The sequence below is a fragment of the Carex rostrata genome, chromosome 9 (assembly GCF_964058835.1).
Source record: "Carex rostrata chromosome 9, lpCarRost1.2, whole genome shotgun sequence".
In the NCBI taxonomy this organism is placed as follows: Eukaryota; Viridiplantae; Streptophyta; class Magnoliopsida; order Poales; family Cyperaceae; genus Carex; species Carex rostrata.
In genome coordinates, this window is record NC_135926.1 from 12,215,402 (window position 1) to 12,229,279 (window position 13,878).

General features: G+C 36.0%; 2 protein-coding genes across 2 annotated transcripts; one reads left to right on the plus strand and one right to left on the minus strand.

Annotated features, from left to right (window-relative positions):
- The first annotated feature begins 3,836 nt into the window (after positions 1–3,836).
- Positions 3,837–8,703, plus strand: LOC144559347 (sodium/calcium exchanger NCL1-like). Its single transcript, XM_078308364.1, has 7 exons — positions 3,837–4,314; positions 4,606–4,794; positions 5,597–5,775; positions 6,088–6,233; positions 6,550–6,829; positions 7,398–7,700; positions 8,224–8,703. Exons 1-7 carry the CDS (start codon positions 3,912–3,914, stop codon positions 8,470–8,472), a joined length of 1,749 nt encoding a protein of 582 aa, XP_078164490.1. The 5' UTR covers positions 3,837–3,911; the 3' UTR covers positions 8,473–8,703.
- Positions 8,704–9,679: 976 nt separating this feature from the next.
- On the minus strand, positions 9,680–12,477 carry LOC144559582 (uncharacterized). The gene is made up of 5 exons (XM_078308645.1): positions 12,028–12,477; positions 11,846–11,941; positions 11,120–11,286; positions 10,079–10,238; positions 9,680–9,826 (listed from the first exon to the last, which is right to left on the minus strand). The coding sequence occupies exons 1-5, from the start codon at positions 12,346–12,348 to the stop codon at positions 9,680–9,682; spliced, it is 891 nt and encodes a 296-aa protein (XP_078164771.1). The 5' UTR covers positions 12,349–12,477.
- Between the last annotated feature and the right edge of the window lie 1,401 nt (positions 12,478–13,878).

Consider the following 13,878-nt stretch of genomic DNA (forward strand, 5'->3'; position numbering starts at 1 on the left):
TTTATATTCATACAATATGCTGTTGTTACGGCCATTTTTATTAATAACCCAAAAAAAAAAGTTTTTTACAAAAGTAACCCCAAAATCTGAGTTTTTCCAAATATAACCAAACCGCCAGGCATGCTGGCGGTCCAGTTCCATACCAGACCGCCAGGAACCTGGGTAGTCCAGTAGGGACCAGACCGCCAGCGTTCTGGGCGGTCCGCTTTTTATTTTTTTTATTTAGAGATCTGATTTTTTTCTTAATATTTTCATTTGTGAAGTTTTAGTTTTTTTTGCTTAGAGTATTTGCCAAAAAATAAAACATTTGATATATTTATAAGTGATGTCGTAACTCTTTATAACTTTCAATTGATTTGTCAGTTGGATATCACGAGTCTAAAGATAACACTAATTAAGGACTTGGCCTTGATTCAAAAAATTTCAAGCTCTGACAGCTTGTTGATTTTGCCCGGGTGGCACACTGGCACCGTCGCATCAGAAGCATCAGAATTTCAAAGCTCTGACAACGATCGGTATTTTGTTTAGTTAAAAGTCTAAGAGATTATTCAAGAATTATCTATAAACAACCGACACTAAAGCTAAAAAAAATTCTCAGTTATTAGTGTCGCCTATTTATAAACAGCCGACACTAAAGCTAAAAAAATTTCATTTTAAGTCCCGCGCACCTCTTTCAAACGCACGCCTAGGGTTTAAAACATAGCCTTCACTTCGCTTCACGCTTCTCTCCGATCTGATCTTCTCAAACCTAGCCGCTTCTTCTAGGCAAATACCAGAAGATGTGATGCAATATGGTCCTGCGCATGCTTCACGAAAAGGGGCGTAACTTTTGATCCGTCCGTCGGATCAGGCTGAAATTTTGACAGGAACTCCACAGCCCAAAACCGGATCAGAAACCAATCTATGATTTGTTTCGCCATTTTGCGGGCTCAGATTCGCGATCCGAGTCTTCCTTCATGGACTTTTGGTATAGTCTTTATAATTTTAGAGTTTTTAGGGTTTTTTATGTATCTTTTATGTATTTTCTGTTTTAGGGTTTGTATGATATTTTATTTAGGGTCTTTTATGTATCTTTTATGTATTTTCTGTTTTAGGGTTTGTATGATAACAATAAATGAGCAATTTGGATGATATTTTATTTAGTGAGTGTTATTTGTAAATTATGATGAATTATTTGATATCTTTGTTTTATATATAGTTCAGCAAAAATATATGAGCATTCCAGAACAAAAATTTTCATTTTTAGAATTTTCTATGATTTATAGTGAATTTTTGAAATTTATTTAAAAAAAAAAAAACATTAGTGTCGGCTATTTACAAAGTATTAGTATCAGCCCGATTAGTGTCGCCTAATGTCCGACACTAATACCCATAAACAGCCGACACTAATTCCAAGTTCTCCACTAGTGAATAATCCAATTATTCTCTTAAAAAAAAGTTGTGAATCAAGACCAAGTCCTTAATTAGTGTTATCTTTAGACTCGTGATATCCAACTGACAAATCAATTTAAAGTTATAAAGAGTTACGACATCACTTATAAATATATCAAATGTTTTATTTTTTGGCAAATACTCTAAGCAAAAAAAACTAAAACTTCACAAATGAAAATATTAAGAAAAAAAATCAGATCTCTAAAATAAAAAAATAAAAAAAAAAAGGCGGACCGCCCAGAACGCTGGCGGTCTGGTCCCTACTGGACCGCCCAGGTTCCTGGCGGTCTGGTATGGAACTGGACCGCCAGCATGCCTGGCAGTTTGGTTATATTTGGAAAAACTCAGATTTTGGGGTTACTTTTGTAATTTTTTTTTTTTTTGGGTTATTAATAAAAATGGCCGCTGTTGTTACAGTATGTCACCTTTCATTGCATCATTTATATTCATACCTCACAATCATTTATAGTTCGATTGCCACAAACGATCTGTCATACTGAATCAAATACCAAAACCGTTACAGCTGTAGATCTGCTGAGCACTTGAATCCATTATTCTATTCAATTAAAAAGAAGGAAAATGAACCACGTCCGACGGCCGAAATTTTTATTAATAGGAAAAATATTAATTAAATATCGAGATTAGGGGAAGCTTTTGAATTTTTTTCAGAAATATGGAAAACGGGATGGGAAATCACGGCTACTGGCCGTTATGCTTTATCCCGGCCATAGTGAGCTGCTTATGGGGTAAACTAACTAAACCGTTAATTAATAACTGAACCGGACGGACAAAAAACCGAAAAAAAAACCTGTCCGTTATGGGGTAAAACGGCATATGTCCGTGATGCACCATACCGGTCTATGTCCGTGATGCGCCATAACGGCCAGAGAAAACAATTAAAAACAAGGCTGTGATGGATATCTTCGTAGTTGTCCCTTGTCCGTGATGGCCCATCATGCCCCCCCCCCCCCCCCCCCCCCTTTTTTTTTTCTCCGTCCGGTACTACGCATCACGGACAGATTTGGTTTTTATTTTTTTTCGCTGTTTATTTCCTGGCCGTAGCGTCCCATCACGGACACTGTCCGTTTCAAGCCATAACGGACTGGGTTTTTTTTTTTTGTTTTTTTCCCGGTTCACCAGTTAGAGCTTAGTGGAGGATAATTAAGCACTAACTATAGTCGGGATAAAGCATAACGCCCAGTGGCCGTGATTTCCTATCCCGTTTTCTCTATTTCTGAAAAAAATTCAAAAGCTTCCTCTAATCTCGATATTTAATTAATATTTTTTTCTATTAATAAAAATTTCGGTTTCCAACAGATATACTGCAAATGAGAAAGAGCAACAACCAACAGGGGGCGAAATGAAGGCGAACACGTATGATCACAGCACGTTTGCTCCAATATTGCCCCGTGTTAATATCAGCACCTTTCCTTTCTCTAATATTATATTCATGGTAACAGAAAGTTTAGTGTTAATATGAGCACCTTTGCTCCAATTGCCCCGTGTCAATACAATATACGTGTCATCCAACGGTAGAACCCAATGATCGCACCATCACACGTTTGACTTGTTGATATCGATTGGGACGATCACCTGGCCTCTCTCTCTCTCTCTCTCTCTCTCTCTCTCTCTCTCTCTCTCTCTCTGTCTCCCAATCTCCTGCCGACTGCCGCACACAATTTTCAAGTTGCCCTTCAACTCTGAATAATTACGGTTAAGTTAGAACATTCAGAAACTAATAATTCACTCTATGGTTTTTAAATAATATGCATAAGTCTAGGAATATTTGTAGATGGATGCATTAGAAAGGTAAGTATAGAAATTGTCAAACATTAAAAAACGGACATGGTTGTCATTCTCTCAAGTAATTAATTGTAGAATCCACTGTATGCGAAGTAATTATTAAACACTAAATCTAGAAAGGACCTTTCCGAAAAAAGACCTCAGCTCGATGTCGACGGAGAGCGTATCCTCTGAGATATCTCATATGTTGCCTGACCGACGTGTCCGGTGCCTATTCGGGGATAGCGCAGGGGCCCTATTATTTGAGCTTTGAGATTCGTGTAGAATGTATTTAAACGGTTGAGATTCTCCAAAAAGTCACGCAAAATATGAGATATCTCAGAGAATACGAATTCATGTCGACGATGCTCCCGGTTCGTATTCGCTGTTATCTCCTCCACAAGAGTATGAATTCTAGTTATGTATTTGTGCCGTCTGATTTAGATTAGACGGATATGATCTAGACAAACATATCTACATCCGTTCGGGATTTAAATCTCCAGCCGATCTCAAACGTTAAAATTAAATCAGACGGACTAGATATGAAAAGTCTCTTCTTTTGAAGACAAAATACCAGCAGACCGATCCTTTTATAACAAAATCAAACAAATATTCGTTGTTTCACCTTCTACCCTGGCTTCAATTCATTTCTTCTCTCTCTCTCTCTCTGCCCCCCCACGAATCTTCTCTCACCATCAATGGCGCGCACTAGGCGATGCTCGGCTTCTCTCTTCTCCACTCTCGTTGTATTCACGCTACTTCTCGCCTTAGGTGGGACCTCGCACGCGCGCCTTCTTTCCCGGCTGGTCTCCGATGGATTGGACGGTAATGGAGAATTGACCGCGTCGATCATACGCCTTCCACGTGGCTTTATACGGGCCCCTGAGGAGTCTTGCGAGCAGACGTACGGATTCCTCCCTTGCACGACCACTGGTCTTGGAAATTTGTTTCTCATCATAGCGTATGGGTTTTTGATGTTTAAAGCTGCAACTTTTCTCTCGTCTGGAAGTGAATTGCTACTGGAAATTATGGGACCTGGAATTGTTGGAGGGCTGTTTCTGCCAATTCTCGGAGCATTACCTGATGCTATGCTTATTCTGGGTATGCTTCTTTTCTCATCCTGTTGTTTATGCAGCTTGGGGTAAGCCACATTATTGCACAAATTGAAAATTTTAGCATTGTCAATCGACCGATTTGTTGATCAGTCAAATAAGTAGTAATTCAGTTATTGTATACTTGAGGTGTTCTTTCATACTTGCCAGGAAAGAATGATTTGGATCTATCAAGTTTTTAGGTACCAGCAATCTTTGTTGTGGAGTTAAAAACCAATTCAATTCATCTGTCCAACTTATTACTTCATTTTTCCAATTGAGTAATTTGTTGTGATTTCAGTGTCTGGTCTATCTGGGAGCAAAGAAACAGCGCAGAGCCAGGTGCTGATAGGGATGGGACTGCTCGCGGGGTCCACAGTCATGCTCATAACCCTACTTTGGGGTTCTTGTATCGTTGTTGGAAAATGTGACCTTGGTGACCGTAATACTTCGCTTGACATGCAAGATACCAAGGGCTTTAATCTTTTCGGTAAATTTCACTCTCTTTTTCAACACATTGTTTAAATTTTAAACCAGGATTTTCATACTAATGATATAGTACAGTGGGACGCCATTATTACCATGCCCGGTCTAATTGGTATCATGGGATACTAGAAGTGGAAAATAAGTAAATCGTCTGGGTTTGGGTTTGGTCAGTCTGATTTCAAAACATTTTCTGTTTTGAGTTAATTACAATTTACAGGCTTTTACGTCAGAGGGTTGTGGTTTTGGGTTACATGGAGAGGGCCTTTGGGAGTTCAGGTCATTTTAGGATTTAAAACATTCTAGGTCTAATGGTCATACCCAGTTTCGGTATTGGTTCATTTATGGTATTTATCCTTCATGTTTGATTTGGAGGTGCGGTTTATGAGTTTCTTGTTCCTTTTTTATGGGGGGCTTAATTTGTACTGTTTGTTAACATCGGGGCAGTTTCTGGGCATCTGGTTCGATCATCTCGAATTTAGCTAATGGATAGGTATGGCTATGGGTTGGGTTGGTTTTCTGTATTCCTCGGTTTTGGTTGTTATTAATATTCTTTTATGTGATGACAGTTTAAGTGATGGTTTTTAAATTTTAACTAAGTTTCAATTACGTTTAGGTTGCAGTTTCGACAGAATGGACAATATTGAGGGTTGTGCAAATTATGCCCTCTTTTTATTGTACCAAGCTGGTTTGGCCTGCACATACCAGCCAAACATGCAACTATAATCAAAGTATACTGTACATATGTTAGTAATCCCTTCCATGCTAGCTCCTGAGAAACAACTGGATGTATGTTTTTTATTATACAGGGTCAGGAGTTACAACAGATATGCAAACGAGTGATGCAGCAAAAATTATGGGAATATCTATCCTTCCCTTCATTGTTGTTCAGATTCCAAAAGTATTTCCCCAGATGGATCAGACCCTTGGTATCTTGCTTGCCCTTATTTTGTCTGTTCTTCTTGTTATTGCTTACTGCCTCTATCAGGTACTTTCCTTTGTCCTTTTGTTCCTATTTTATACTGTTAAATTTCATCTTCTCTTATTTGATGCCAATAATAATTTAATCACCATTAGAGTGGTGTAATGATAAGATAGCTCCTGATGATTGTTAACAAAATTATTACCTAGTACTTACTTCTAATGAGGAATAGTTTTTTCTCAGTTAAAATTTAAATGAAATCCTCAAGGGAATATAGATACTGGGTTTTAGTTTATAGAGTTCTTATAATGAGCCTCTTTCTTTTGAGCTAAGTGGAATATTTTGTGGCCTATTTTTTTTTCCCCTATTTAAATGTAGGTGTTTCAACCATCGATTCAAAAGAGAAGACTGGCTTATGCAAAACACAAGCATGTTATATCTGGAATTTTAAAACATGCTCAGATGGAAGCAATTGGTCGCTTGCTTAACGAGAATGGGGAACCTAATATTGCTGTCATTCATAAGTAAGAGAAAAAATAAATAACTGCAAATAAATTTCTCTACTTACCAGTAACTTCTAATCAGAGACTCAGAATAGATGCTCAACCAAGAAATATTTTAGAACTAATACAAAAAAAAATACAATGCATACAAAATTTATCACTGGTACTGCTTGTGTATCAAATTATCTACTGACTTGCTTTTTATGCTGCCACCACCTGTATTGTAGTCCTTGTATTTCTCCCTCCACCTTTCAGTTTGTATGAATTTTTGTTCAGGTTCTGTAATGAAACAAAGAAAAGCCTTTATGATTAATCATCTTTATATATTTTTTTACAGATTGTTCAGAAAGATTGATCTAGACCTAAATGGGTTATTATCTCGAAATGAATTGCGAGCCTTTATAATTGGAATGAGCTTAAAGGAGTTGGACCTTGACAGTGACGAGGCGCTTGATGAAGCTGTGGATAAGGTGATTGATGATTTTGATAGTTCAGGTGACAATGAGCTCAATGTTGATGAGTTTACTGGAGGTATTTGCAAGTATCTCGTAGAAGCCAAGCGTAGAGTCCCCAAGTCAGGCGCTAACTCCTCCAAGTTCATCCATGAATTTCATTCGGTTAGTCAATTTTGTTCAACCATAATGATGTCTGGAAACAAGATATGCAAATGATTTCCTTCAACAAATTATAGAAATTGTTCACATTCACCGTACTTTTAACTTTATTTTTCGGATAAGTTCAGAAAAGAAGTTGCTATTAGTCATGAACAAAATTATTTAATTATGATACCAATGTGGTTAAAACCAACAAATTAGTTAGTTGATGCGTTATTTAAAGTGATCCTATCTAACACATCAAATTATAATGGTCACAAGGACTAAAATGTTGCTAAAAACACGCATATCATGTTAGCTACAAATGTCAGTGCTGTAATATTGTTCCAGATCCAAAATGTTACTACTGACAAAGACTAAAGGCAGGGCCTTGTTTTGAGTATTTCTAGCAATGGACTTTTTCCTTGCTCTAAAATATTAACTTCTTTTGCAGTTTATGGTTATACCTGCTTTTTTTTTTTTTTTTTTTTTTTTGTGTGTGTGTACACTAAAACCTCAGTTTACAGACAGAAAACCCTTTTTTCTATCAAAGTGTTTGATCAATCTGAATGAATGAATGTATGATCAACAGAAAACAGAGGCAGAGCACAAGCAGCTGGCAGAGGGAAGTGACGAGGTTGTAGAGAGTGTGGAGAACCCAACCTTGATGATCACAAAGGCGGTGCTGCTGTTGGTGCTTGGGACTGTAATGGCAGCTGCCTTCGCCGACCCACTTGTAGATGCTGTCGACAACTTCTCCCTGGCAACCTCCATCCCATCCTTCTTCATCTCCTTCATTTTCATGCCCCTTGCCACCAACTCCAGTGAGGCCGTCTCTGCCCTTATCTTTGCCAGCCGCAAGAAGCAGCGCACCTCTTCCCTTACCTTCTCTGAGGTATCTAATTCATCTTATCTTACCTCATCTTTTTTTTCTTTTCTTGTAGTCACATCTTGAATGTTTATAATGACCCTTCTTTGAAAGCTTTGAGCAACATATTTTTTTGAGAAATAGATCGGCATTGATAGTAACTACTGCTAATGCCTTTTGACTGACTCTTTTGCCCTTTGGGAGAAATATGAGGAAAAAACTGAAACTAATGACTACAGATTTTCTAAAGAACAAAACTTGGAGATTTGTTATCGGGCAAATTCTCTACTCTGAAAGGAAAGCAAGTTAAGTGTGAGAAAGTAGAAATAAGACTATATACTGTAGAATCCTAGAAAAGGCGCACAGAGGAAAAATACCTAACTGATCCCTGGAGGGGTACTTCGGAAAAAAAAAGGATTATCTTTTGTAGAAAAAGTTAGACAGGATCATTATTAAATATTCAATATGGACTTTGTTTTGCTTAAAAACAAACATTCTATACTACGCATTCTGCTTTAGCAAATAATAACTTCTATTATTATGTGTGTAGGTATATGGAGGCGTAACAATGAACAACACGTTATGCCTGGCAGTATTCCTGGCACTGGTCTACGCCAGAGATCTCACATGGGATTTCACGTCAGAAGTGCTGATCATTCTACTTGTATGCGTCATTATGGCCCTCTTCACCAGCTTCCGCACAACATTCTCTCTATGGACCTGCTTTGTTGCCTACCTCCTCTACCCGTTATCTCTTCTCCTGGTCTACATCCTTGACTTCGTTTTTGGCTGGTCGTAGGCTGGTTGATCCTGACACTTGTTGATCTTGTTAATTTCATGGCGTAGCATGTTTTTGATCGTTTTTTTTTTTTGGTCTGGACTACTGAGGACATGTTAATTTCTCGTCCCTTGCAAGTGACAGCATGGAGGCTTTTTTTCCCTTGTGGTACAGTAACATATTGAGAGTGGTTTTCTTTTGTGGAATAAATATAATTATTAATACTTGTATAAGTGAAATCATATTCTTGAAGTCCAATTGTCATTTATTTTACAATTTTTAATCAAATAATAGGGTGAAAAGAAAAAAAATATATGACCAGTAGTATGGCTGTACCAATTGTATACCCATTTAATTGCACCCTTTTCAAAATATCTGGTATCATACAATGTATTCAACCGATGTAGTTTCTGATGATGTTAATACAAACTAATTTGGGAGGTAACAACTTTGAGGCCCACAATGCTTCGTCTGATGGAGTATAATTTGATCAAAAGATTAAATCTACATTGATGCAACCTCTCCAACATCTATAAACTTGTTAAAATAAACCCTGCATTGCATGTGCTCTTCAATTGTTGAGTCGGAGTTTGATGATTTATTCTATTTCAGGCAGCAGCTCAAAACATTAAAATGGAAAGAGTATTGTAATGCAAAATTCGAATATTTATTAACCTCAGTTGATAGGTGTAGCAGTTGTGTATTTACGCCTTGCAAAAATATATTAATTACTCAGCAACCTACTTATTATAATTCTTCATTTAAAAAAAAAAAATGTTTTACTTGGATATCTAATAGAATGTTCCTTAGTTCTATAATGGCATCAACATTTTTCCACTGTAAATCTGGCAACAATAGCAAATATTGGTAAAATCTACCAGTAAAGTAAATGTGCCGTGCCATTCTGCTGTTTTTTTCTCCAAATATCTCTATAGATCCTTCTGTTACTATATTTCTTGGCCAAATTCAATAAAGCTAAATTGAACCAGCACTGATCCGGTATGCCAGAACATACTTGAGATATGGATGTTGTTCTATACGCACAGCATATTTTGAATTTTCAGATTCTAATCATAAGGAAAATGCTGCTTCTGATCATAAAGTTGCATGCCCTTTGTATCGGATACATTGGAAAGAGGAAAACATAAAAAAAAAACAACAACAACAACAAAGCAATCTTCCATCCACCACACAACTGACTAATGGATGTAGTTGAAGATGCAGTTTTCTAAAGTTTCAAGTTGAGATCAAGATCATCAGTTACTGTAGGCAACTGTTCTTCCGGGGGCTTTTCACAAGAGGTGGGACCCATCGGCAAGAAACTGTAGAAGGTCTGTGACTCTGACAAATTCCAGGTAACTTCACCATTGCTTACCTAAAAATCATTACAAAATTATGATCTTTGTTAGGAAATTTCAATGTTATTAAAGGAAGCAAAAGTTTCATACATCCTCCTATAAATATGGCAATTATCTCATTAGACCATTATCAAAATTTCAAAAGTTTGATCTAATATAATAAAACTTGAGTGTCCAGCCTCTAATAATGGTATAGTTTTTAGTTGTGATCAAAATCAAAAATAGAATACAAACAAAGTAAGTAGAAAGCAATTATTTCTGCCACTTACAGTATAAGAAACATCATTGTTTTCTCTGTGTAGATGTGCTGATGGGGCCCGTTCGACAGGAAGCTGTTTTGAACAAGGAAGAGAACTTGTAATACCCAAGGTCAAAAAGTCACCATCGCATGTTTTGTTATATTCTCTCTGTATAGTTTTACAGCTTGCACTACAAGAAAAAAAGGCAAAGGATCACAAATTATGCATCTATTTGGAGTAGAACTAGGGTGTTCTTAAGCTCACCATGTTCTTTATGAGCTTAGCTCAAAAACTTATCGGATTGACTTCAAACGACAAATTCAAACCGTTTAAACCCTCACAAGTGATGCATTTACATGTCAAATTTATTATGTTTCAAACTAATTTTTATAAAGTCAAGCAGTGAAAAAAAGAAGAAAAATGAACGTATGAAAATTAACTATTAAACATTTTTTTTCCAACCACTTGATCATACTAAATTAAGTAAAAAAAAAATCTAATTTTGACATGTAAACGCATCACTCTTGAAGTAGACCGGTTTCAACGGTTTTGATTAGGTATTTGAAGTCATTCTGATAGATTTTGAGGTTAAGTTCACCAAAGAACTTGGTGAACTTAAAAACACCCAAGTTCTGCTCCATCTATTTGTATAAGACTTAAATGCAATTTCAGTACTTTGAAAAACGCCTATATTTTTTCTTTCACAATTCATATTAGTCAAACATATCAGTGGGATCAAACAAAAAAATATGAAGTTTTTGTGCCAAAATCGGTCGATGCTGACTGAAATATCAAGTGGTGTTGGTACTGGTACTGGTACTGGCATTGGCAGCTAATAAAAAAGTACCAAAAGTTATGGTACATTCAGCTTACCATAATAAGAGTTCATTTTTTTAGTAGTGCTTTCTTATTTTCTTCTTTTTCCTATTTTTGTTTTCTTTTCTTTTACCTTTTTTTAGGGGATAGACTTGGAAATTGACTTCATGCAACTATCCTACCATAACCATCATGGAAAACACCTCAGAATATTCAAATTCCTTGGACTTAAGAGCAATCTCAAATTCTCTATACCTGAAAGTGGCACTCCTGGAACCGAATCCGAAATAATCGTTCCCAAATGGCAAGGATCCATGCACCTTGACTAAGCTTGATACAATGGGAATTTTGGTGGAAAAGGGATTTGCAAGGGAATCCAAATTAAAGGGCAAATGAGGGGCTCTCTTCATGCCAGTGATTTCCTACATTCCGAATATTTGGTTATTTAATTAGTAAATGGTTTAATTAAGAGAAAATTATACTTTGTTGTTGTTGTTTATTTTAATGAGAATCTTATGGCAGTAGTAAGTTTTCAACTGCCTGTTGCACACAAGTTCCACTATAAATTTCATAATTGGAATTAAGTTGGAGGAAACTTTTCACATGTTACCTGAAAATATCAATATATATTGCACAAAAGGGATACATACTCTCTCGAAGAATTACAAATATCCCAACAACCATACCCCCCCACCACCACCACCACCCCACTCCACAATATCTAGACCTACAAAGGAATATATATATATATATATTTGAAGGTTGGTTGCTTGGCAAGACAAAGGGCTAAAAAAGAGTAAAGAACATGGTTATATGAAGTGTTAATTAAATGGTTAAAAAGAAATTTGTCATGGTTTGCAGACCTACAAAGGGCTACTCTAAAAGATAAAATTAAAGAACATGTTTCTATAAAGTGATGATATTAAATGCTTAAAATTAATACTAATCAGAAACGAGAAATTAAGTTTGGTGCATATATACCCTGTCATCCCCAAGCGATACCAGAGTAGAGTTGCTGTCAGAACTAAAAATTTGGTTTGAAGGGGGCTCTAACCATGGAACATAACCAGAGCTCATCTACAACAAAAGCAAACAGTAACTTTAAATCAAATTATATATATAAAAACATAATAATAGAACAAAAAAAAAAAAAAAAAACTAACCAATGGAACAGGGGCTTGAGGTAGAGGCAGTTGGTGCCTCCAGTTGGAAAAGTTATGGCACTGCCAGGTGGTTGAAGGAGAGACCTGGTGAAGGAATGTCTGAGGAACTGGAGGGTTGTGGGAAGGGAGAAACTGGAGGCCTGGGAAGGAATTATGGTAGGAGATGGCCGAAGAAGAGGAAGAGAAGAGAGCATTGGCTTTTCTCTGCTCTTCAAGGCGCAACCTCTCCAGTTGAGCCACGCCAAGGCCGCGCTGTGGTTCTTTCTTTGGTTTTTTGTTTTTGGAAGTGCTGCACTTGTGTAGTACTTGATCTTGCACCATTTGTCCTTGATTTTTTATTTTATTTTCTAGCTATTGTCTACTCTCTGTTTCAAATAGAATCATTATATACATCAATATCTTTAAAACAGAGGAAGCTCTCTCTCTCTCTCTCACTCACACAGACAGATACAGTTAAGGTGGCTAAGCAATGGGATGCTTTTATACATGGCAAGGCGGAAGTCACGCGGTCCGTGCCAACTGGATTTCCTTTAGATTTATATATATTTCATGAAATAATACTTAAAAATTTTAAGTCCATTTCATCTTCCAACCTTTTTACCTTCCAACTTTTAAGTTTTAACTGTCTAAAATCCTAATATCTCCATCTACAACACATGTGCATCCATCTCTGGCTATGGACAAGTATCCTTTGTAGTACCGTACGCACGCATGAGCAGAGTCAGACTTTTGAATTATGGAGATCAAACATACAATGGGGTTAATCATACAAAACTTTTTTAGAAGAATTGAGGTCAATTTTATAATATCATGATATTTTACTTCAAATTATATTAAAAATTATATATAAATATTTAAAAAAAAATTAAAAATAGAAATCAGCTGAGTCCCATTCCTTTAATCTAGGTTCGTCTCTGACGTACCGTACGGATAGGATTCCCTATTTTACACTTTACAGCCCATATTAACTAAAAAACAATGCCTATTTGAAATAGCACATGGACAGTATTATTTGTACTTTGAGATTCTTGCAATGTTAAAAAGAGCGGTCCAGATTCAATTACTAGTCGGAACAGTACATCTGCAGTATTCGGAGGATACAATTGAACAATTCCCTCAGGCTATGGTAGCTAACGAAATGGTAATATTATATTATAAAATTTTAAGAATAACCACCTATATGTTTAACAGAAGACATCCAAAAGTTAAATGGGTTGACCGAATTAAAAAAGTTGAACAGTATTTAAATGTATTCCTTGGGTTCCTAAGGTGTCGACATAATTAATAAAGAAGATTTTGTTGTAGTACTTAGTCTTAACTACACTTATTATATTACAATTTACAAGTTTTACTTTCAAATAGAGGATTCTCTTTGTACAGTTACTGTAGTATATATTGATTTTTGTATATGGCTAAGTATATGTGCTTAATCATGTTAGCAAGAAATAATATTATTTAAGTTTTAAAACTTTTTGTTAATGCTAATTAATCACTTTGACCAACTCCATGTATTTTGACTGGGCATCTAATGCTTTTGATGCACTGTAACTAGGGGTGTCAACGGGTACGATATGGATCGGGTTGAGACATTTTCATACCCGTATCTGTTATGATAATAATTTTATCTTTATTTGTCTTTTTGAATACGGTACGGGTTGGGATAAAAAGATACATTGACATTTCAATTTATGCTTTTGATAAAATATTTCAGAACAAGAAAAATAATAATAATAATAATAATAATAATAATGAATATAACTAATTTGTATTATCAAAATTTAATAAAATACAAAAGTTTATTGTATCATGTATCATCTTCGTATAAATATATATCTATATATAATTTTCTTT